At 38.4% G+C, this 23500-nt stretch overlaps 1 protein-coding gene across 1 annotated transcript in view; it reads left to right on the forward strand.

Annotated features, from left to right (window-relative positions):
- The first annotated feature begins 3318 nt into the window (after positions 1–3318).
- Positions 3319–23500, forward strand: part of CRYBG1 (crystallin beta-gamma domain containing 1) — a 65227-nt gene continuing 45045 nt past the window's right edge. The window contains exon 1 of the mRNA XM_026845279.1: positions 3319–3429. Within this exon, the coding sequence (XP_026701080.1) occupies positions 3394–3429 (36 nt within the window). The 5' untranslated portion in view covers positions 3319–3393. The remainder of the gene's footprint in view (positions 3430–23500) is intronic.

Genomic DNA, 23500 nt, shown 5'->3' on the forward strand with positions numbered 1-23500 from the left:
AATATTCACCCCACCGTTTTTCCTGATTTAAAAATTCTTACCTCCACAGACAAAGCTCCTCTCCAAGTGCCTCCGACAATTGATGGGCCTTGCAAAACGTCTGAGAGGGTTTCATAACATACCTAGCATGTTGCAAGCACCCTTTTCCCCCCGGGCCCTTGGGGCTCTGAGGGAATGGGTATGGTTACACAAACAAGCCTGGGTGAGGAAAGGAAGGGTGTGGGTTGACTGTCAGCTCCTCTACAGTAACTGTCCGCCTGCCTGCCCTTGCCCCACAGTGAGTTTCTCTGTAGTGATTTGGGGCAACCTGTTCCACATTTGGGCTAGAAAGAGAGAATTTGCATGGGCAGTTAGGGCAGATGAGGTGCAGCACTGTGCCTTCGCACCCCAGCTTGCCCCCCAGAGCTTGCGTGCATGCTTGTGCCTTCAGGCGGGAAGCGTACCGCAGAATTTCCCTGGAAAACTGCCCGGTGCCATAAAGTAAAGCTTTTGGGAGGCTCTGGTGAGCTCAGCTCATCAGCAGATTGTTGGGAGGATAGACCTTAAACCATGAAGAAATTCAAAGAGTGCCTCTTCTCACTCATTTGGAAATCTGGAGTTGGCTGTTTTCCAGCGTGCTGTCTTTGGGTTGAAACTTTTCATACTGCTTCTATCAGCTCCAGCTTTTGGCATGAAATTGTGTCCTTTAAAAAAAGGTGTCTGGAAGAAACAGTGCTGTTTCACTATACTTTGAAAGCAATGGCTTCCTGGCTACCATGCCCTGGACCTGCCAACTGCGGTCTAACGGTGTGTCAGGAACTGATGGTCCTCCACCGTGGCCATGAGTGGGCCCGTGGGGGTTGAGGTGCGAGGGTGCCTCCAGGGGGGCCTGGCCTCCGTTGCTGGAGGGGAGCCAGCAGGTGCTTCCCAGGTGGACATTATTGACTTGCCTGGGGACCAGCACAGCCCCCTTCTGCAGCAGGACATGGGGGATCCTGGGGAAACATCATTAATTCCTGCCTGGGAAGTGTTTGCTCCCAGAGCTTTCTCATTTTGGCATTTTGATGTGTGGGATTTGTGATAATGTTGTTTTCTGATATACGTTCATTACATAGCACCTGGGGTGCAGATGCTTGGCACCAGCCCAGCAGTGCCACTGCAAATGGTGGCCTCTTGCAGGGTGTTGGTGTCACCTAAACACTTGACAGCTCTTCCATCTGCTTCCCATGGTGTGCCATTACTTTCCTCCTCCTTACCCGGAATTCTTACCCAGATTTCAACCAATCACCTTCCCACTCTCGTGTCCATACTGTGTCACTTGTTCCACTGCTGAGTCACTGAGTTGATAGTCCTCAGTCTACAGTTGCTCCCTTGAGCAGTTTTACAGAGGCTTCTAGTATATACATTAGACAGGGTAGGGTGCAACAGGATCTTTGAGCAGCTGGCTAATGTGACTTCTATATTCTGTTATACACCATGTGTGTGGAACTACCCGAAAAGCAATCTCCATTGGTGGGGGCAGAAAATGAAAATCTAGATGGACTGCTCAAAGTCAGCTATGGCTTGGAGAAGGTAACCAGCTATTGAGAGCAATGCAGTTTCTTCCTTAGAAATAGGTAAATAAACAAAGTAATTGCACATGTTTGTTAGGATATGTGTTAAAATGTCAAAACATTTTAACCACAATTATGCAATAAACTGAACACCTCTGTAAATGTGCCCAAGGCTTTTCTGCTCCCTTATTTACTCTTTGAAAACTCTAAATGGCAGTCAGTTATAAAACTAAATTTGCAACTAAAGCTGTACAAACAGAGCTGGATTTGGGACTTTGTGATGAGTCTGGAAGAGAAGCCTGTGGGAAAGGGAGTTTTGATCCATCTGAAATAGAAAATATGCATATTTTAAGGGCAAAACAAAACAAAACCATTTTGAGACTTTTTTTTTTTTTTTTTCTGAAAGCAAAATATTTTGTGAGGATATTTTCTGCCTAAAGATCTCTCAAGTGTTTCATACTGGGGTGAGTTCATCAGATGGCCACCGGTATGGTCAGGGATTGCCTGTGAGGCTGCACTTGCCCTGTGAGGAGAAGATGGAGAATTGGGGCGCATTCAGTCTGGGGGAAGAGGCAGCTCTGAGGAGTGGTGAGGGGCCTGAAGGCCCCCCAGTACATCTGAGGAGGTCACCAAAAAGATGGACCCAGACTCTTCACAGTGGTGTGTGGTGGGAGGCCAAGAGACAATAGGCAAAAACTGAAAAAGAAGGGATTCAGACTAGATTTTCACCATTGCCCAGAGAGGTTGTGATATCTCTGCCTTGCATGCTTTCAAGAGATGACTGGTTAAAGCCCTGAGCAATCTGGTGTGATCCCATAGCAGACCCCACTTTGGGCAGGACATTGCACCCTGGGGTCCCTTCTAACCTGAATTGTCATATGATCCTGTGAAAAATACAGTCCCAATTTTGAAATAAAAAAATAAAAATACAAAAGTGAAAAAAAGCTGGATTTTAACTAATTGTTGAGTTGTCTAAAGGACTAAATATAGAAAATGTAATTTTTATCAACCTTTTAAATGAAACCATATCTTCAGAGAATTCTGTATTCTTGCTAATTGGGTTTTACAGACAGTGAAATGAAAGAGCTGAGATAAGGTGGTCAGTTTTTACTATTTGATTTCTCTCTTAGGAGGAGACTGAGTGAATTTTTCCACCTTCTCTGGATTCAGAATTTCAAAATTGACACTGCAGAATAAACATAAGCAAAATTAGGTCCGTTAAGCTTTAGGACTGACTTGGTAAAAATTAATGTATTCTTTTGAAGATTGTATACCCTTTCAATTGTGACGGCATCTTCCCACCAAATGACCTTCTGTTTTGAGGATTCAACTGATTATTTACTGAGACAGCTTCCAGAAGGAAGGTGAACAGAACGTGTGATGTAATGTGGAGCTATAAACCCCAAATGTTGTAATCTGCTGTATCTGTAGAGGTGGAGTGACATAAGATAAGACGACTCATTTTTCTACCTTGTGGCTCTGATGTGGTTATCTTGGTGAATATTGTATTTGGGTTTTGGTTGTTTTGTTATCAGGAAAAAGCTGACAAGTTAGAGTTTCAGATAGCTAAAGCAGGTGGGATGGATTAATATCTAATAAGAGGAACAAGTAGTTTGGCTAAAATAAACTTCAGAAGTCCCAGAGGCCTGGAACCACTACAAGAGAAGAAACCCATTTAGTGTGTTTTGTCAAGAAATACAGCAGATATTAGCTCAGACTTTCTTTTGCTTGGATGTATTAATTGAACAATGTTTACTCTCTTTTCAGGTACTATGATATATCAGGCAGACACTATACTGTTCCAGAAAACCAAATACCATCAGTAATCTGTCCACACTCTTATGTTCTTCCAGCAATATCAATGTCTACTGCCTCATTACCAGCAGCACTTGGAAAGGTAAGAGAAAACTAGATATGCACGTTTACATAAAATATATATATATACATGTACTTAACATATACCATAAAGAAAATTACTATTCTGAAAACAGAATTTAACACTAAGTTATAACTGTAATCTTCCTTTAAAAGACCTGTGTTTGAAGTACTGGAAAATTCTCAAATGAATATCATATACGGAAATAAGGAAGGTACATAATGACTATAGCTGGCATGAAGAGCCAACAAAGGAAATGGCTCGAGGAGATCTTCCACATGCTCTCACAAACCATATGGCTTTTTCCTTTTGTTCATGAAATATATATAAGCCAAAATAATAAAGGAATAGCACCTACACCTTTGCAGTTTCTCACCTAACCTGTACTGTTTTCTGTGTTGTTTTATTCCAGAGAAGGAGAAATGGCTACGCATTTGTCTTCTAGTGTTCGTTTAGTTCATGTAGTGTTACTCATTTGCTTGGCAGCAGTATTACTGCATGGAAGCAAGCTAGGGAAAATGCTAATTACTTCTGTTCTAATGTGAGAACTTAATTTCAGATTGCAGACAAGGTTGTGCAATATCATTCTTGTCTTTATTTTAATCTTTCCATGGAGAGAGAAATACTTTTTTTTTTTTCCACATTAACAAAAGTACACAGCAGGCCAGTAATTGAAAAAGTTCCTTTTTTCTTGGTTGTGGAACTAATATTAATCTGAATATATTTGATGAAGGCTTAAAATATTCTGTCTTTAAAACCATTAAATTTATTGTCTAGTCTTCTCAAGCCAGCAAATCTGATCCACTAATTTCTATATGAAGCCTCTGGAAAAGACTCATTGGTCTTTAGTTGAATGCACAAATAACATAAACCTGAAACATCCCTTTTGGTCTCATTCAGCATCTTAGTTCTATTGATACTGTAGAAACATGCCTACAAAAAGAGCTCAGTTCTTCACAGTTGCAAAACTACAAAATGGTGCTGTAATGTGGTGGGAGAACATTTCTATTGCAGTAGAGCTAGCTGGGGAGATTAGCTTTCCAACAGAAAAAATTGCTGTTCACCTTATTGTCGTCTTGGATAGAACTGTACATTAACTCCTTGCAAGGACTTCTCCTCGAAAAGAAAGTAGATACTTGATTTTTTCATTGGAAATTTAAGAATGACATAATTCAGCTGTTACCTAACGAGCTCTGAGTTGGCATTTTGTTATTCTTTTGGAATAAATTGTTCACACTTACAGCGAAGTTAAACTGTTGGGGTATCATTCCTCTAAACTGGAACAAGTCCATTTGTATTAAGGACATTGAAAAGCCTTTAAATGAAGCATCTAAGCATCTGGAAGGGTATTAGAGCAGGCCACATCATTTTATGCTTTGATGCATAATAGAAAGGTCTCATTGTTAGATAGAGCATACAAAACAAGGAAATTGTGTATGTGGGGGGTGTGTGTGTGTGAATTTGGCAGTTTTTTCTGCACTGGGATAATCTGCTAATGTGTGTAATAATATAGAATCACCTGCTGATGATAGATGGTTTATGGGAATTGGGATTTAATGAAGCCCTGCCTTTCCTCAGCATTTCTTGTGGGAGAGCAGTAGAAAACGGTGCATGACACGGAACATTAGCTGTTTGCACCAGGCTCCTCTCTGTTGATGTTTTCTCTATGGAAATCTGTTCATAAGCCCTTCAAAGGTGAATGTAGTAAGTAGAGTCTTGCAGACTAATTTACACAGCCTAATTTGTGTTATCCTCTGTTTTTGCCTAATTTAGGTTATTCCCTTTACCTTGGATAATTAAGAGCTGACTCCAGCAGTGACTAAAACAGACAAGCTCTCCTGCATTCTTTTATTAATTAAACAGTCTTCATAAGAAACCTTGCTTATCAGTCTCTGGAGCTGGAGCTTAACATTTGGGTTGGGGAGGGGGGAAGTTATTTTGCTGTTTTCCCTTTCCTTTTTGTAGTAGTGATCGTTAAATGGTGTAGTTCACTTTCACCTAAATTCCCTTCCACTCAGCCAGTTTGTGCCTACTAGTCAGCAGAAGATCTAAAATAGCCACTCCCTTAATGGCTTTCTTGGCCTTCTGAAGAAAAAGCTGTCCCCAGCATATTCCAAGAACTTGTTGGACTGTCTCTGTCTTGTATTTATTTTCCAAGAGGAAAAAAAAAAAATCCAAGAAGTAATTAAAGCCATCAGGTTCTGTCCTTTTGGATGCTTCTCTTGCTTGATCAAAAAACAGTCTTCCCTCCATCCAATTAACGAGTGTATAATAAACTTTCATCATAATATACCCTGTTTTTCCCCTTTCATCTTCTCCCAGGATTGTTTAAGAAATCTTCATCTTACCTATTCCTGTACTTCACAGCAACTGTTCTTGATACACAGTGCAACTTTGTTTCTCTTTCTTTTTGTTTGACTTTCATAAATAGCTGTGGTAAACCAGCAGGAAATGAAAAGATGTTTTAAATCACTTGTTTGATAGTGTTGTTTAGTGAGTAAATGTGTTGCCCAAATTACAAGGCAAAAATATTTCCTCTCACTACATCGTTTTAGGAAAAAAGTGATATCTTTCTATATCAATATTGCTTTCTCATCAAATTCTTCTGATGCTGATTCAAATCTAATTCTATACAAAGATTTTCACTTTTTATCCCTTTGCAAGGACAGCTGGAATTTATAACTATTACAAGCTTCTGATTTGAACAACTGAAAATGTCATCTATGTAACAATGGAAGAGGTTTTAAAGTGTTCTTATCAGATATATAAATAGCATGATTATTAAATCACTGTATGTAACTAGATTTATGAGAAATTAATAAATCATACAGATTTAAATATACACTTCATTTTCTTGACTCTTCTAGTCCTGTATTGTTTAATATGCAAAACGTTTGTTTTATTAAAATGAAGGTTAGCAGTTGCTCTTTTGGTATTTTGGCAAACAGAAGTTTGGTAACACACTATTAAATACTAAAAAAATCCTCAGAACTAATTTCTAGATATCAGTTCTGCAAAATACTCTATTTCTAGATTTCTAAAACTCAGGTTACACATTTTCCTTTTCCTAAATAATGCATTGCATCTGTGGTTACATTTGCACAATCCAGTTTTGTTCCGTGGAGCTAGGTAGGAATATTTGGTGTCTTTGAGTTTGTTTGCAAACAAAGGTAAAATAGCTTGATTAGATTCTTGTTTATATTTAGAACATCTCTGCAGATCTACACTGAAGATTATTTGAGCTGTCACATAACCTGTACTTCATGAGGTAGATAGCTGTGCCATAATTTTATGACTTTTTAATATATCTTTAAGGCTGTTTAATTAATAAAACAATGTGGCCAGTGTTCTCAGTATGAATGCAGAAACAGCTTCCTGAATGTTTGATTCATTCCATTCCCTTTGAATAAATAATAATTCCATCTGAGGAACAAATCACAGATAAGTGTATATTTTGCAGTAATACGGCTTCAATAGTGACAAAATACTCATAGCAATTAAGGAGCCCTAGCTGTGATATGGCAAACTCAAATGACCTTAAATTATGTAGTTAAAGACAAAGAGGCTTTAAGCTCATAGGTTTCCGTATAGTTAAACTGAAAGGCCTTTATTTCAGTAGAAGACAATTTCAAATTTAGATTCGCTTCTGCTGGTAGTAAAATGAGCGCTAGGAATAATGATCACAAAACATCTAGACTAAAATTTCATGTGAGATACTTAGGTCTAAACAGTTTTTTTCTAAGTCACATCTATGTGCTCTAATGCTGTCTTTCCTCTTACTGTGCTGATGAGTCATATTTTCAGACCTATAACCAGGTACCTGTCTAAAGGTTTCTCAGGATTCTCCATCTAGATAAGAGTTCTCACACCTACTTGCTACCTGAACACAGCCATTGCCTTTCACACAAAGATTCAGTCCTATGACATGAATATTCGACGAAGGAAACTGGGTGGAGTACTTCTTACACTCAGGTGTGGCTGTGGAAGCCCATTTTGATTCTGTGTCAAATTAGTGGATTAAATGAATTTATTCTATCACTACCGTTGCCATGTTCCTGAGACAGCAGATATGCAGATCCCTAATACCTCCTGCTCTTTTAACTCATCTTTCAAGAAGATAGCTCATCAAGGTCTAGGATATATTCAGGTTAGGATTCATCTGATTCTTTAATTTCATTTCTGTCTTGCTTGGAGAAATGTTCACAAGACATTCAGCCCAGGTCCTCATACTGCTTCTCCTTATAGAGTTTTATTTTCTCAAGAAATAACAAAACCTAAAGTCTGTTTGGGATCCCACGGGGTTACAAGATCACGTCCCAGAGTGATGTTTAAATAGTAGAAACAAAGCATTTTATACTGCCATTTGATAAACTTCCAATACCAAGTAAGTGAGAAAGCAGGTGAGCCACTCTCCAAAGTAACAGACAACGAAATTATCAGTTTGTGGATAGGTGAAAGGAACCTGCCCTGAGGAAAACAAGTCTTTGCCTTAAGGTTCACCACAATTTTTAATAGATAAGGCCTTTCAGTCGTTAACTGATCTCCTCCCAAAACTTGAGACTCAAAGACGAGAAGGCATCCTTCACCAGCTTGGAGTCAGAAAACTGAACAAAACCTTGCAGCCAGAAGTGAGTCATGCAGGGGCTGAGGATATTTACTGGTGTAAGTTTTCCCAAAGGAGGAAAAAACCCCAACGATTTCAGGAGAGCACTAACCTGCTTTGTGCAAAGACTGAGGGTGAAAAAGAGGAAATTCTATGACATTATAGGACTTTTTTCTTTTGAGATGAAGGGCAAGGCAGTCACCTAAGAGGAGCATAGGTGAAGCAGAGGGGTGGGCTTGTTCTTGGTTTTGGTTTGTTTTCTTTTAAAATCCAGATAGGTTTTCAACTGTTTGAAATAGGCTATACCTTTACAGCTAATGAAATGTTGCGGTAGAACAAAGTTTTATTATATTACCTGAAAAAAACCCACAGGGGAAAAAAGCCTGTTCAGTGCTTTGCTGGACATCTGGAGGCTTGACACAGCTTCAATCTGCTTAACTGCATGTATGCTCAACTTTTGTATAAAATAATGCACTTTGTTCTGTTGGGTATTTAAATAAATCTTCTTTAGTATAACTATTGTGTTCTTTACCTGTTAAAATTACTGCCATTCCTGGTGTGGGAAATACAGCAAGGGTCACTCAATCTGGGTTGTAGGCCTCACTGAATGCACATGGTCAGTGCAGACAGCTCATTGCTACTGTATGATGCTTCCAGTCACTCTCCTCCCCCAAGTGTAACTTGTTTCCCTGAAATAATGGTTGCACTTTCTGCCTCTCTCCCAGGCTTAACACGTTGAATTATTTTCCTTTTTTTTTTTTTTTTTTCTACCAGGAATTCCCCCTTGTTACTAGACAGATAGATTCAAAACGCCTTGATAATCCACACAAAAAGCTGGCATTCACTTACTCCCTTTCTGATTAGTCATGCTTGTGCTCACTTTGGTAGGGGTACTTTTTAATCACGTTGCTCCCCATTGTCATTCCTACAGAGGAGAGAGTAGCCTCCCATGTTTTAAATTTTAAAACATAACTTTTAATCTCTTTAAAATAGTCAGGTCTGCCTGTGAAAGTCTCCTACACATTGTGTGCCTCTAGTGGACTAATGGGAGATCTGGAGAAATAAATTTCTTCAGTTTCGATCAGTCAAAAAATACAGCAATAGAAATTTTTTTAGGCTAGAATATATGTAGGAATTTTATTTACATTTTTATATATACATATATACAGATATATATGTATGGATGTATATTTAAATGTATGTAAGAATGGAAGAAAGTTTGGGGGATCTTATCCACAAGCCATAGATTTGGGATTGCTGTCCTGATGAATTTGTATGAATTGAAGAGAACAGTATATAGAGAGAATGGAAAAAGATCAAATATAATGAACCATGGATCACATGAGAGCTCTTTGACAAGATTTAGAATAGCTACATTATTCATTGTCTGTATGGCTTCTAATATGGATTTTAATAGGAAGTTATTGTGCTGGCCAGCACAGTAATTCCTTATTATGGTTTAAAATGTCTAGGGAAACCTGCGAATGGTATAATAGTTTATCTAAGTTGTTTTTGTTTTGTTTTGGTTTTTCCTTTTATCCTGTCTATGCAATTTGTTCCTATTCTTGGGCTGCAACCATGCAGTGCTTTGGGCAAGAAAGAACATTGAAGTCTTTACTTTGAAATTCATGGGGGGAAAAAAAAAAAGTAATCAAATTTTTAAACCAAACCAGTTGAGTAGGGTGGAGAGATGTGGGAAGGGAAAAAGAATGCCTCATTTTGTCCTGGCTATGCCAGCATTTCTTACATGGTTGACAAAGGATTTATACACTTAGCAAATATTTAATTTGCTCTCTTCTTTAACCTTTTAAAGTTTTTGTAGGATGTTTAGCTCTGAGTCATGCCATGTTTTGCAATAGTTTGAGATGGTTAATACTGAAATATTCTTTCAGAATTATTGAGTTGATAAATATGCAATTAATAATTAAAAACACCCCACCACAAAAAACAATGAGAAGCAAACAGAATTTAAATAGTACTGAAATCGTCCTGGAAGCCAGAAAATACAGAACCGGGACAGAATTTAAATGCTGACCATTTAAGTCACAGTGACATCTCCCACAAACACTTGTGCTCCGAGAAGCCACTGCATCTTAAATTACTTGTCCACAGTATTTGGTGAGTGGTGTCATAAACCAGTAACCTGAAATGATATGGTAAAAATGTTAAAACCACAAAGTCCATGGGTGATAACTGGAAGATAGTTTCTGTTGAAGCACTTTTCATTGACAGAATATTTAAGAGTACAATCTACAGAGACATAATGGCAGTGTTGACTACCATAGGTATATTTGACAGAAAGGGAATCTCAGAATCATGGAAACAAAGGAAAACTAGTCCCAGCATGTACAGATAGTCTTTGTGTAATACCACCTGCTAGCAAGAACCCACATGTAGGCCAGCTCTTCCTAAAGAACAGTACTAAGTAACAGCGGAGTGAACCATGCTTTAATTAATTCTTCCAGTTTTAATAGCTTATGGTGCTGCCTCTTAATATAAATATTTCTCAACATTGACACTAAAAACTATAGAAGTAGCAGAGCCCCTATACAAGCAATTTACTTTTAATAGCATATGGGTGCTGTTGTACCTGTAGGAATGCTGAATCAAGACACTGGGACAGCCATCTGTAATTCACCATTGGTGATGCTTCTCGGGCTGACAGAACTTAGATATTATGTCTGCTTTAAAGCAAAAGATAAACACGTTATGAATGTGTGTACATCAAGCACTTTTGCTTTTGGGCTGTGATGATTGCATGTCCGTTGCTTTATCTGCATCTCTTTGTCAAGGCCTTGACAGGAGGGAGAAAGGGACAAGAGGGATAGCAGAAATGAGAGAGACCAGAAAGGAGAGACTGAAAAGGCTGTACCAGAGCAAACCAAAAAAAAAAACCCCAAAGCAAATCAAAACGCCAAAGCAAGAACAATTAGCTGTTTATAGATTAAATTCACAGCAGATAGGAAAGGAAGCAAACCCTAACATTTAAATAGGAGTGTTAACAAGACAGAATAAGCTGTTTCTGTCATTTAAGTGCTTTCAGTTATATGATACTAGGTTTATGGTTTTTTAAGATCCTACTGTAAGTCTGGTTTATTTTATATCTCTAGTTAAAGAAGTATAATTGTGGTAATGGCATCCCCGGAAGAGTAAGCCATTCATAATAGAATTTTCTTTCTAAAATGATTGATCTGTCTGAGGCACACAACAGAATTAAGAAGTCCTCAGTTAAGAGTATCCACAATTGGTACCTTTGGTTAAGCATCATTCTGCCCAGATTTCCCAGGACACTGTAAGCATCCATAGCACTGCAGCAGAGATGCTCTAGATACAGAATGATGATTATTTCATTGAATAAAATGCCAGGTGCCCTCAGTTCAACTGCATTTGTTAATAATAAAGACAGAAGAATCCAGCAGCTAGTTGCGCATGCACAGTCGTACTTACTGTGTAGGCAGACCAAAATTCTGAGTTCCAGTGTCAAAAAGCTTGGTCATCAGGTCCACTATAAAAGTATCTGATTATTATGAATTGGCTTTGTAAGACAGATCAATAAAGACCTTTTATCTTCTAAAAAGTCTGGACATTTATGGCTAATTACAGCACGAGAGGTTCTCAGCTATCCATGACAGAACCTCTCTGAGGATTGCTCAACACAATTACTTCTCTGCTTAATAAAATACCATTCTGCTGACTACACTGATGGCATCATTGCAATTTCCTTGTCGGTCCACTTTTTTCCATAGTCCCAGCTCATTATTCCTCTTATCCCCATTTGAACCATAAATTCATTTCAGTATTCAACTTACAAAAGTTTTCATGTTGCTATTTCCAACCTGGCTTAATACAGCAACTCTCTTTATCTATTTTTTATGGCTCTCAACATCTAGTTTTTATGGCTGGTACAGAGAGACCTTGAAAATGTCTTTCTCTCTTGTATTTCTGCTGCTTTTCAGTGAGAAATTTAGCACATGAGCATTTAAGCTGTGGTTGACTGTAGGTGTACAGGACTACATCTGACAGCTAACATGAACCTTAGAGACATGCAAAAGACAAGGGTGGATGATGGCATGGAGTTAGTTAGCATTTTCATAGAAGGAACATAGCTCGTGGAATATTGGTGTGAGAGGAATCTGTCTTGTAGTCTAACACTTTGGCATTCAAGATGACAGTGGAAGGATGTCTCCACCTCTTTAGAATATAAATATATTTGAAGGCAGAGTAGGAATACCAGTAAATTCTTATTCTGATAGACATCTTTCAAGTACTCTCAAAGTTTATCAAGGAGATTGTTGGGATTTTTTACATGCAGTTTAAAAAAACCCAAAGCATAATCTATATCAGACAGTTATTTACTTAGTTTTATTTACCATTCATTTACTCTTGGCTGGCAACTTAAGACAGGTGTCACTTGGAGAACTCTCCTTCCAGGCATCTCAACACATCCACTTTGATGCAGGAGGATTATAAAAAGGCTATGTCCAACTTTACATTGGTCTTGCATCCTGCATAGTCCTTGTGTTCTTTGGAATTGAATTTCATCTTAGTATCGCATGCTCCATGTAATATTATGAACAAATTTACAGGATGCAACAGGTGAAAATGTATTTCTGTTTGAGAAAGTTAGTGACAGCTTAAAATACAGTCATGTGAGCAATGGAATGTGATAGTGCTGTGGTCTTTAGGGCTGGATTGCTGAATAATCTACAGTCCCCCAAGCGGTGGCAAAATAAAAGGTCTATCAAACTGGCACACTACTGTGCTTTCCAGGAGTGAGATAATGTGGATAGCCACATATGCAATGTGGCATTGCCCAGGGAAGGCAAGGAACTATTCATGTATTGCAAAGTATTAACGAGGTCTGTCATCAGTGATCAAGCTTGGACAGTACATAATGAGTCTGGTAATGGTGACATGAGAGTGTGTACCAGGCAGTCCAATGTTATCAGTGACCATCCTTTATCTGCCCCACCTTTGTGTATTCATCATGCCCAACACCTCGCTACACAGCATTTCAGCATTTCACTAGTGTTGCTCATGCTTGTATGTAACTCTTTGTTGGGATGACACCAGGCACCTTACTGCCTTCTTCCCAAAGGGCATACTCCTCCCTTCTCTTTCCCTTGGTGAGTACAGTTCTGTGAAGCTGCTCTTTGAATCACCAGGGGTTTGTCTCTCGCCTCCATGCTAGGTCACTGTGCAAAGGATCTGTGTGGAGAGCTGTAGACTGCTTTGCATTTTGCTTTTCTTGTACCACTTCCACCCTTGTGCAATGTGTTGGAATGGTTTTCAGGACCTTGGCAGCTAGCTGTGTGCTCTCCTTGGGTGTGACCCTATTTCCATTTTGCCATGCTACGTGACCAGGTGGTTCAGCATATGCACAGTACACCTGTGCACCCTCAGATCTGAGAAGGTTGCGACACAAAGCTTTTAGTAATAGTTCATTCCTCCTGACCAGGCTTTTGCCACTTTATATGCTATATAATGCATATGATAATTAGAAATGTGTATATATATACACAAATATGGGTAATTTATTGCTCTGTAGTTCCAGCTGCAGTATAATAAAGGGTTTGCAAAGGGTAGTCATGAAAAAATCTTTCTGGTTTTATACTCTCGAGAACTGAATTATAGTGAATAAGCTGGAATGTTCCTTCACTTACCCCTTTAAAACAAGCACTCAGTCTGCCGTGGCTCAAGATCTACAAAGGCAAAGCATGATTCACTTCAATGAAGAATTGCCTAAGCTACTGTTTGAGTAAGATTTAGAGATTCTGAAAGAAATCTACCATTCCTACAAACTAGTTCATATAATTTTCAAAATTACAGTGGGTAACATTTCAACAGATAAGTTTTGAGTTTGTTGTGGTTGCAAACAATATCTAAAGATTTAAATAGAATATAATGTTTTGTTCTACAAACATTGCTTTTAATAATGGAACTTGACATTGTAATTTCCTCTAAATTATACTTTATGACATGCAAATAAATGTATAGCCTCTTTTCCTCTCCCATCTTTACAGTTCCTCTCACCTGTTTTTTTTTTTTTTTCTTTCATTTTACCAATTTGATTTCTGGGGTGTATTTGCTGAAAAAGAGAATAATTGTCTAGGAGGAAAATAGGGATTGAAAAGTCTGAACAATCTGAATAAACAACACCATAAATGTTTAGCAACCAGAATTTAGATCAAAAGAACATCAAGATCTGTTTAGAAACTTGTGATTTTAGAAGGCTTATCAGTGGTAATTCTGGAATTTCCCCTTCTGTGTTCTCCAGAGGAGTTTTGATTGGTTTGCTTCTGGGAATGCTGAGGGTATGTTTTTTCTTTGGCATGTAAGATTTAATTTTTATCAGATAAATTTCAGACTCTTGGACCTGAAAAAGAAAACCACTTTGCAAACAGGCAAAAGGTACAGACAGTTTGTGAGGGTTTTTTCCTAAGCGGTCACCCATCAAAGCAGAAGCTCACCCTGCTTGTTGCTGGCTGCTGTTCAGAGCCTTGTGCACAGCTGGGAAACAGAAGAGACACGTTCATCATGCAGCTGGCTGAGTTACAGCAGAGACAAAAGATGGAGTCACTTGCAGATGAAAAAGGTAGGTAGCTAGAGGAAAACCATAGAGAGTAGCAGAGATTTGTCTTCCCACCCCCTTCCCACCAGGTGCCAAGAAGGCGTGGGAGGGAAGTGGTAGAGTAAGAATGGGAGTGAAGACGCACACCTGCCTTCTACATACAGGAATCACTTGTTGTCTACCGGGTTTTAATGGTAGACAACCAGCTTGGTGCTGTATTCTCAAGCACTGACAAAGGATGGACTAAGCTGAAGCGAAGTGGTCCCCAAGAGTTGTTAATGGATTGTTTTTACCATAGTTTACTTAGAAAGGATCTAAAATAGTTTGAGCCCAACACTAGAACTGTTGTAGTTAAAACTGTGCTTGGTTAATCATGATGCTTTTAAGGGTTAGCTTTAAAAGTACCTTTTTAATGACTCTCGTTCTAAGCCACGGACACCAAAGCCAGTCCTAGAGTATGTTGGATTGGTCTATGTCCAAACTGATGTCTCATTCCAAAATTCAACTGCAGAATCAATAATCCTGTGTATTTCTTGACATTTCTTGGAAATGTTGGTATTTCTGAACAGCATAGCTTCATCCACTTTGATCTAATTTCCTGTTGCATTATTGATAATCAACAATATATATTTTTAGTGGTAAGACCTGAATTTTTTTTAAAGAATACCAGGTAGGAATTTGAATTTTCATCTAATTATCCAGTAGTAGCAGTAGTGAGACTTAAAGGCTGTTGTAGTTACATCTCTTTAGCAACTAACATTTAGTACTTTGGGTCCAGAGTAGGATAATGCAACATGTCTGTAATAATATATCTGTAATAGCTGGAAAATATATATCTCCCTTTTTCTTCTGAAGTAATAATGTATTTGTTTTCTGGACGTTATTGTTTATTTTAATGTTTTATATAATAATTACTCTGTTTGGAGCCCAAAATAAACACACCTAAGAATATAAATGCATTTCATTAAAACATTTTCTCTTAGAAGTTTCTCTTCCTTAATGGTGAATATTAGGCGATACTGATGTAATCGTCAGATTAAAAGCAAAGAGTTTGCAGGAGTATTCCCCTTGATTTAATTTTTACCCACAGCACTGCAGGGAATCAGTAGGTCTTGAGTCATTCCTATCTTCTCAGTACTGGTTTTATAAAGTTTATTCTAATTTATAATAAGGCAATTCTCTGTAATAATTATTATTATAATAACTAGTTTGAGGGAATTCTGGGAGCCTTAGGTGAACAGTGTTACTTAGAATAAATGCTAAATTGTAACATTGTAATTCAAATCTAAAATGAGATGTCCAGCCATTTTTATAAAGTCAGGATATGGTATTTTAGTAATAATAGTTCCTTGTACTTAATACTCTTCATCTGTACATGATGAAAAATCTGTACATCAAAGAAGTTATCAAGGGGTGTAAATACTTTATACATTTTGTGAAAGGGCTTTTTGAAGCACTTAGACTATCAATCCCAGATCTTCCAGAGCAGCTGTTATGTTGGGAGCCTTCATAGCTGGGGTTGACTTGAGACACATTTCACTTGGAAGGTTCTGTATGTTTAAAGGTACTGAATGATAACCTGACACAATGTGTAATGTAAGTTAAACTTTGTGATTTTTATTTAATTAGAACTTCTGTGGAGAACAGAGACTCTATTATTTTCATATTTAAATACACTTTGATTAAATATTGTCATTTTCATCCTACTAAATGGTTTTCAGAGTCATAAACATACAATAATTTTTTTCATGTTTCAGGACCATCAACTTCCCAAAGCATGTCAAACATGCAGTTCACTTTGTTGTTTATGAAATTTGGTTTTGGTCAGATCAGCAGTCCAATTCGCAGCTTGTTTACTGTCTTTATTCTTTTGCAGTTTTACAGTCTCACATTAGCAATGCAGTGCTCAGAAGGATGGCTTTCTGCCTCTTGCCCTGTATGCCTGTGACAGCCTGTCTTCTACTGTGCCTGACCTGGGGAAGGTCTTGGTGTTGCTAGCAGAAAGCTTTTAGTTTTCCATGTTTAGTTTCAGACTATCTGCTTTACCCAGTGAAAAGAACCCCAGTTTTCTAAATTTCAAATGACATAACAAGTTACTTTTAGGTATCTAGAGCTAGCTGATAATGCTTAATAGCTTTAGTTAAACTAACTCCTAGGCATATTTTCCCTAGACTGAATTAAAGCTGCAGGAAGACCTAGGTTTCCTACCTAGTGCAAAGCAGAGAGTGAGACAATCTGTATCCTTCATCTGCTGAGCACTTAGAGCTAGCTAACAAGAAAGACTGGGCACAGGAATGTCTTAGAAATCTTTCCTTGCTCTTGAGCTACATGCAGAATCATGTAGAGATGCCCAAGCTAGCCCAGGAGGAGCCAGCTCAGTTAGCCAGCACAGAGTAGCCACATCAGTGATGTGTTTGGCAAAGGCTAATATATATGGCTCCTTAGGATTATTTCCTCTTTGTCCCATAATCATTTAATGTAAAAACATATAAACAGTCTTGAGGAGACGGATTAGAGTAACTGGAATGAGATCCATGGATTACAATGGTCTGACAGTTTTAATACAGTTTCCACAGTCTGATTTCAAAGGTGTTTTCAGTGTGCATAACTTCTGGGAATATATATCAGTTTTACTGTATCTAAGTGCTTAGCAGAGAAATAAATTCAGATTGCCACTTAAAATGCTCTTTCTTAGATGAGAACAATGCAGAATGGAAAACATAATGAGTTGTTACTTGGCCATTTTTAGCTGACCTAGCCAGCAGTTTTTGTTTGACTGTAAGCTCAGTAGTATTAGTGAAAATTATCAGTCTTTGTCATACTACCTGATTTTGAGTTGCTCTGGGAATTTACTGATGCTGTTAGGAAATTCTTGCATGTGCTCTGAAAGGCTGCAAGACTTTTTCAAATGTCATACACTTTCAAGACTGCGGAGCTCCTATTGACAGCAACAATTTTGCATGAAAGCCAGGGGAAGAGATCAAGATTGATGATGCCTAAGAAAGCTGGTTTCCAGAGTTTTACAGCTTAGTCTGTGGTACAGATACTCTCAGATTTGCAGCAAAATAATCCTATTTCCAGTCTCCAGTAATTATACATAAATACTTAATCTAAAAGGAATTGGGAAGTGTTATGGTGAACTATAGATCTAAATTAGACAATTTATGTTAAATCTATACTTATACCAACATACACGATTTAGAGTTAGTGACAGACAGGAGACTAGCCAATCCAAAACTGCTTATGTAACAAAGCCTTTATCATTCTGAATTGCATTCAGAACTGAAAAAAAGAAAGTTGTGGCTTCTGTATTAGTTGTGGCTTCTGGTTAGGGAGACCTAAAAGACTCCCAAGCCCCTTTCTTCCCCTCCAGAATGCTTTTTCATTTATCCTCTATTGCTCAACAGAAGCAGTACTTTCAGGTTCCTGTCTCTTAGAACAAAAAACAGATAGTATATGTTTATTTTCACTCTTTACTTCAAAAGAGGTGATGTCTTGCTGAATCTTTACCCTGAGTAGATTATCCAATGATAGTTTTGATCCAGCAGCAAGACTCAAAACCCTGAGAGCAAAGATGTGAGGCTAACTCATATCAAACTTTCTCACTTTCTCTTACACTGAGACACAAAGAGTTACAACTACAGTAATTTATGTTAATGCTATTTTTTTGCATATAATTTTATTTCTGGAAGTCTTCCAAGTTCAGGAGACTTTAAATGTTCTCTCAGTTCTTCAGTGTTGAATGATCCCTGCTCCTACTTTTGGTGCTGCTTGTTTTCTGTTTTTTTCAAATTTCTTTTTAGTATAATTTTTCCGCAAGTTGCTAGAAAAATACAGATTTAATATACCAAGACAGGAAACCAAAGAACCAAGGATGCCTGCATAAATCAATCTCCTGCTGAATAAAGGCATGAGTATTTTTTTTTCTTTAGCCATCTTAAATGTGGATCAGAAAACAGTAATAGTTGGTGAGAACCAACGTGTGTGGTATATTTTTCCTACTGTTGCAGATCTGCGTTCTAGCATTGCATGTTAATTAATGCACGTAAGGCATTTGCCCAACGCTAACTTCATAGTTCTTTGCAACAGGTTCTCTGGCTCTGTAGAGGTGCTTACTGAAGGACTTGCTGCCACCCTCCTGCAGCTCTTCCTCCTATCCTCTAATTGAGTCCCTTTCATAGTTATAATTTGTCTGCCAAATGACTTATCAGTTGGAAAGGCTCAAGTCAGATACTACTTCCTTTTTTGCTTGTTTTTAACCGAATGCTGCCAGAAGAAAGAAGGGGTTAAAGCGTGGGAGGATTGCTAAGAAAAAGGGTTTGGTTAATGACACACAGGACTGCATCTCACACACCATAGTTTGTTTATTCTTCTGTAAACAGCAAAAAGAATTATCATCATCATGGTAAGGCAAACAGCACTCTCTTTTTTCTCCTCTTTAAACCCCACCAGAAATATTTGGATTAATACACGATTAATTTTTTAAAATCATAAAACCAACTGATCTCCATTAGTTTTATAGAGTGTCTCTTTAACTGATGGATGCTACTGTTGACAGAAGGGGAGGGGGTAAAGATTTTAGTATATGGAAATAACTAGCTCTGGGGAAGAGATGGGAGCAGGCATGCCTTTCTGACATGCCTGTTCTTTTTTATCAACCTCCTTTCCTAGATACCCATGTAAGGATCTGTTCAATTATGTTTCTTTGTCTTCCCTGAGCTTTCTATTTATTTGATTTCGCATGATTTGCTGCTTTCAGTTTTGCTGGGGCTTTCTGATACATCCAATATCTAAATTTCTGTTTGGCATCTAAGAAGTATGGAGTTTATGCTTACATCTATGCTTCTTAAACTGGTTATTTCCTTTCAAAAAATCAGTTAAACATACAGGCTCAGTATTCTCACTAGTCTATATGCTGCTGCAAAATGGTCAATTTTCAGTGTACATTCGAACTAAAAATTTAATTTTACAGTGAAAGAATACATTGGAAGCATATAGGTCCTGTTCTCCTGAAGACATGAACTGCTTTGCTAAAATATCCTGTTTTAAGTAGAAAATAGAAAATGTAAACAGTTTGTGGAAAATAGAACTATTAAGAAAACATATGTTTGTTTCATTTCACTCTGCTCAACAGTCTCACAATTGTATCTCCATGGTTATTTAGGTAGGTTCCTCAACCTAGATTCCCTGTACATTCCCTGTATACAGAGCTCAGGTAAAGCTGCAGTTGTTTAAAATCCGGCTATTGCTCTTTATATCCTCTGTAAGTGTAGCAGGCAAAGAGCTGGAAGAGGCAGGGAGTAAATTCCATGCTAGAGTGGACTTGTTAAATTTAAAGTTTATTTCTCTGCCTCTGAAGACTGTCAACCTGGAATCTGCTTATTTAAGAGAAATGCTAAAAAAGTTTAATGTGTATATGCTGAATTTTTGGTATTCGGAAGAAGGCAGTGTGTCGGTTAAAATAACCTAAGTCGTACTTTTCATAATAGTAACCCCTCTTTTGTGGCTTTCTGAAGGGTCAGCATAAACAAGGAACAATTATTACAGTAAATTGAAGTAATTCAAATCTAGTTGACTGACACCAAGGTAACTGCTTAAGTTCAGAAATTTTTTAGGTTAACTTGAAATATAATTGCTTTTTTTCCCTCAGTGAATCACCAGAAAAAATTGTTTCAGGTCAACTGAAACAAAACTACTTTTGTGAAGTATAATTTTTTTTCCCATGCTTTTTAAATAAGAGCACAAGCAAAAGCTGCAAGCCTTTATTTCTGTCTACAACTCCCTCTCTCTCTCTCTGCCATTAGCTAAGGCACTCACCTGTAGGAGAGCAGAAGGAAATCTTCTCTCTGTAGGACTTCAAACAGGGACTCGAGTGGGTCTTGTGCTTCTCAGACTTTTCTCTCTTAGCTTTCATTTGTACATCCTTCCGTCTAGTTTTCCTACTAATGTTTTTACAGCACATTGTGCCAGCAATACTCTAGATGGATTTTTAGCCCAACAAAGCCTGGCACTGCTGGTGTTGACTATTTGAGTCTTAGTCGCTGCAGAATGCTAGAGTCTGAAGAGTAGTAGTTTCTTTATTTAAATGTTTTTGGCTAGTGCACTTTTTGGGATATCACATGACTGCTAGAATGCCAAGGCTTTCTCATGGTTGTGAGAATTACAATACTGTGATTTAAAGATACCCAGTTACTGGTGTCCAGCATGACCTTACAAGGGTTCTTCTACATTATTAGAATTGCTCAAGATAGAAGGGTCTCAGAGGTTTTCATGTTACTTGAAATCCAGTTATTTATGACCTTCTAGTGAATGATAAAGCTTAAACTTACTCTTCACTAAATATCATTTGTTGCTTTTTTCTCCTCTGAAGGTGAACATATGCTAGCAAATAAATGTTTAGATTACAGAACTGTCCACACTAGTATTACCATCTATTAGTTACCACAAAGGTGCTAATGACTAGTAAAAATACTACTTTTTTGTATAATGTGTGCGTTAACAAGTGTCTTCAGTCATGTTCAACTGACTCAGATGAACTAATCTAAGAAAATAACATCCAATTGATCCCTTGAGACACAGCCTGAAGTTCTCATTGAACAAATCACAGTGGCTTATGCTTTCTCTCCACTGGAGACCAGCAAAGCACATGTTTAATTACGTTGTGAAATTAGGGGTTTGGCTGTGGCAACTTACATTAGCTAGTGAGAAAAAAAAACACCAGCCAAAAAGAGAGGAAATACTTTAATGCTAACATAAACAGGTATGAATATAAACATCAAGATTTACATTTCTCGGTTAAGAAAAAGGCATTTTGCTTTCAGATGAGAACATTGCTTTAAAGATTCATGAATGTACTTGAAATGGCTTCCTCCATGCTGTCCGAGGAATAGATAGGAAAGTCCTCTGTTTTTTTAAGTTGCCAACGCCTTTGATCAGGGATTTCTGAAACAGCTAATGTCTCAAGGGTAAGAATGCTTGAGCAGAAACACGTTGAAGAAGACTGATCTGCAGAGCAAGGATACTTCTTGCCTTCTGAACATCAAACATTTCAGTGCTGTGCTCTGGAAATCAAGCATTCCTGTGCTGTACTCTTGTCAGGCTGGGCCCCATGTCAGAGCCTCTCGAGAAGCTCGGTCTCTGTGCCCTCTTGCACTGGCAATACTGGCTCACCTACATTTATCTGAGTTAAAATACAAGCTCTTCAGGGCAAGTACCTGGCCTTTTATGTGTTTTGAAAGAGCTCTATATAATTAAGGTACTTTGTATGAAGAAATTACTTCAAAACAGTTTACATAGGGCAGCTATTTCAAGATCAAGAAAAAATCTTTAGCCTCGTTCCCTGAGGAAACAAGGCTTATATGACTGGACTGTCTGGCTGTCCCTCCTCCCTTCCATCCAACACCTTTTGAACTTGGACAGTTTAAACTACATTTTAAAGGGGGAGACGTCTCAAAGATAATTAAGTTCCCATGGACTTTATGAAAATCAGCTGCTGGGAAGAGAGAAATCCAGATCCACAGTTCAAATAACTAATTTTTTCCAAGTGTAATCTTGCAAACCCAAAGCTTGACTGCAAGTGTAATAATGACCATCACGTTGATAATGTAATCCCAACTAATTTAGAGGACTGACAGCTATTATTCATCCAAATATTAATATGCAGATTGACACCGTAAAGAAATTAAATCTCCCCTCTTTTGGTGTTTCACTGGTTTTTAATATGAACAATATTAGCATCCTCGTCACACTTGTAGTTATTATGAATTTTCAGAGAAATTGTCTCTCATCACTTATTGGCTTGCTTTAAGTGCTCCTGAAAATTTTGTATTTTTACTTTTTTTATCTAGCAGTGTTCATTAGTGCTTCCTTATCCCTTCTGTATAATTAGTTAGTACTGGCAATACATATGTAGAATCAAGAAATTAGATAGTAATTGGGCCGTATTACTCATGATTGTTGCATCTGATAGGGAAATTTATAGTTTTTTTGTTATCGCAAAAGCACTTAACTGTCTGAGCTGTATGAACCCAACACAACCCTCAGTGCTATTATTTAATTGTTTTGGTTCTACTGGTTGAAAGAAGTCAGCAAAGGGAGGGAAACAACAGACATCAAATTTTCTCATTTGCAGGTTGTCTATCTCAGAAAAAACCCAAACACCTAAAAAATTAAGCAAACTCAAGGTCATGATCATAGACTGCCTGTTTGAAAGCCGCCGCAGGAAGGTCACTAGGCGTGCAGAGACGGTACTTTGTTGGTGGTACAGTTGCTTATCAGTTGTGTAATACACGTAAGAAAGGTAGGGAAGGACAAGGGTTCCCATGGCTTGCTTCAGTTGCAGTGTGATAAGCTAACTCCATATTCCCCAGGTTAGGTTTTCTGTGTCTTTCATGTGTTTGGGCAAGCCTTGCTGCTGTACAGCATTTCACTGGCAGTCAGGCAGCTCTGCGGGGCTCTCCTGGAGCTGAGACGATGTTTCACAACTCACGTTTGGGGGACTTTTAAAACAGACGCCAAGTATTAGTCTGTTGATGAAGCAAAAATAACTAACTTCATACATTTTTGCCCGGAGGAGGAAGCGACCGTGTTAAAAAAGGGCCCTTATTTTCTTCAATAGCCAGAGGGCCAGCCATGCTGCAGGCGGGTTGACCTGATGTCTCTCCCGCCTCCGCGCAGGGCCCTCAGAAGCGCTGAGGCGAGACTTGCGTGGTCCTTCCTGTTGAAGCTGTTCCACTTCATATAAGTAATTAAGAGTTAATTAGAAGAGGACTAGTTTAGCATTCATTAAGCATTAAATACTAATTGAGCGCCCGGGGAGAGCGCTGGCACCATTAGGCCGCGGAGTCATTCTCGCACCGCCCCGGCCGGGGACTGGACGGGACGGGACGGGGGGTGCCCGCCGCCCCGTCCTCCTGCAG

This window comes from Athene cunicularia, assembly GCF_003259725.1.
Source record: "Athene cunicularia isolate RWA chromosome 3 unlocalized genomic scaffold, athCun1 chr3_part1, whole genome shotgun sequence".
In the NCBI taxonomy this organism is placed as follows: Eukaryota; Metazoa; Chordata; class Aves; order Strigiformes; family Strigidae; genus Athene; species Athene cunicularia.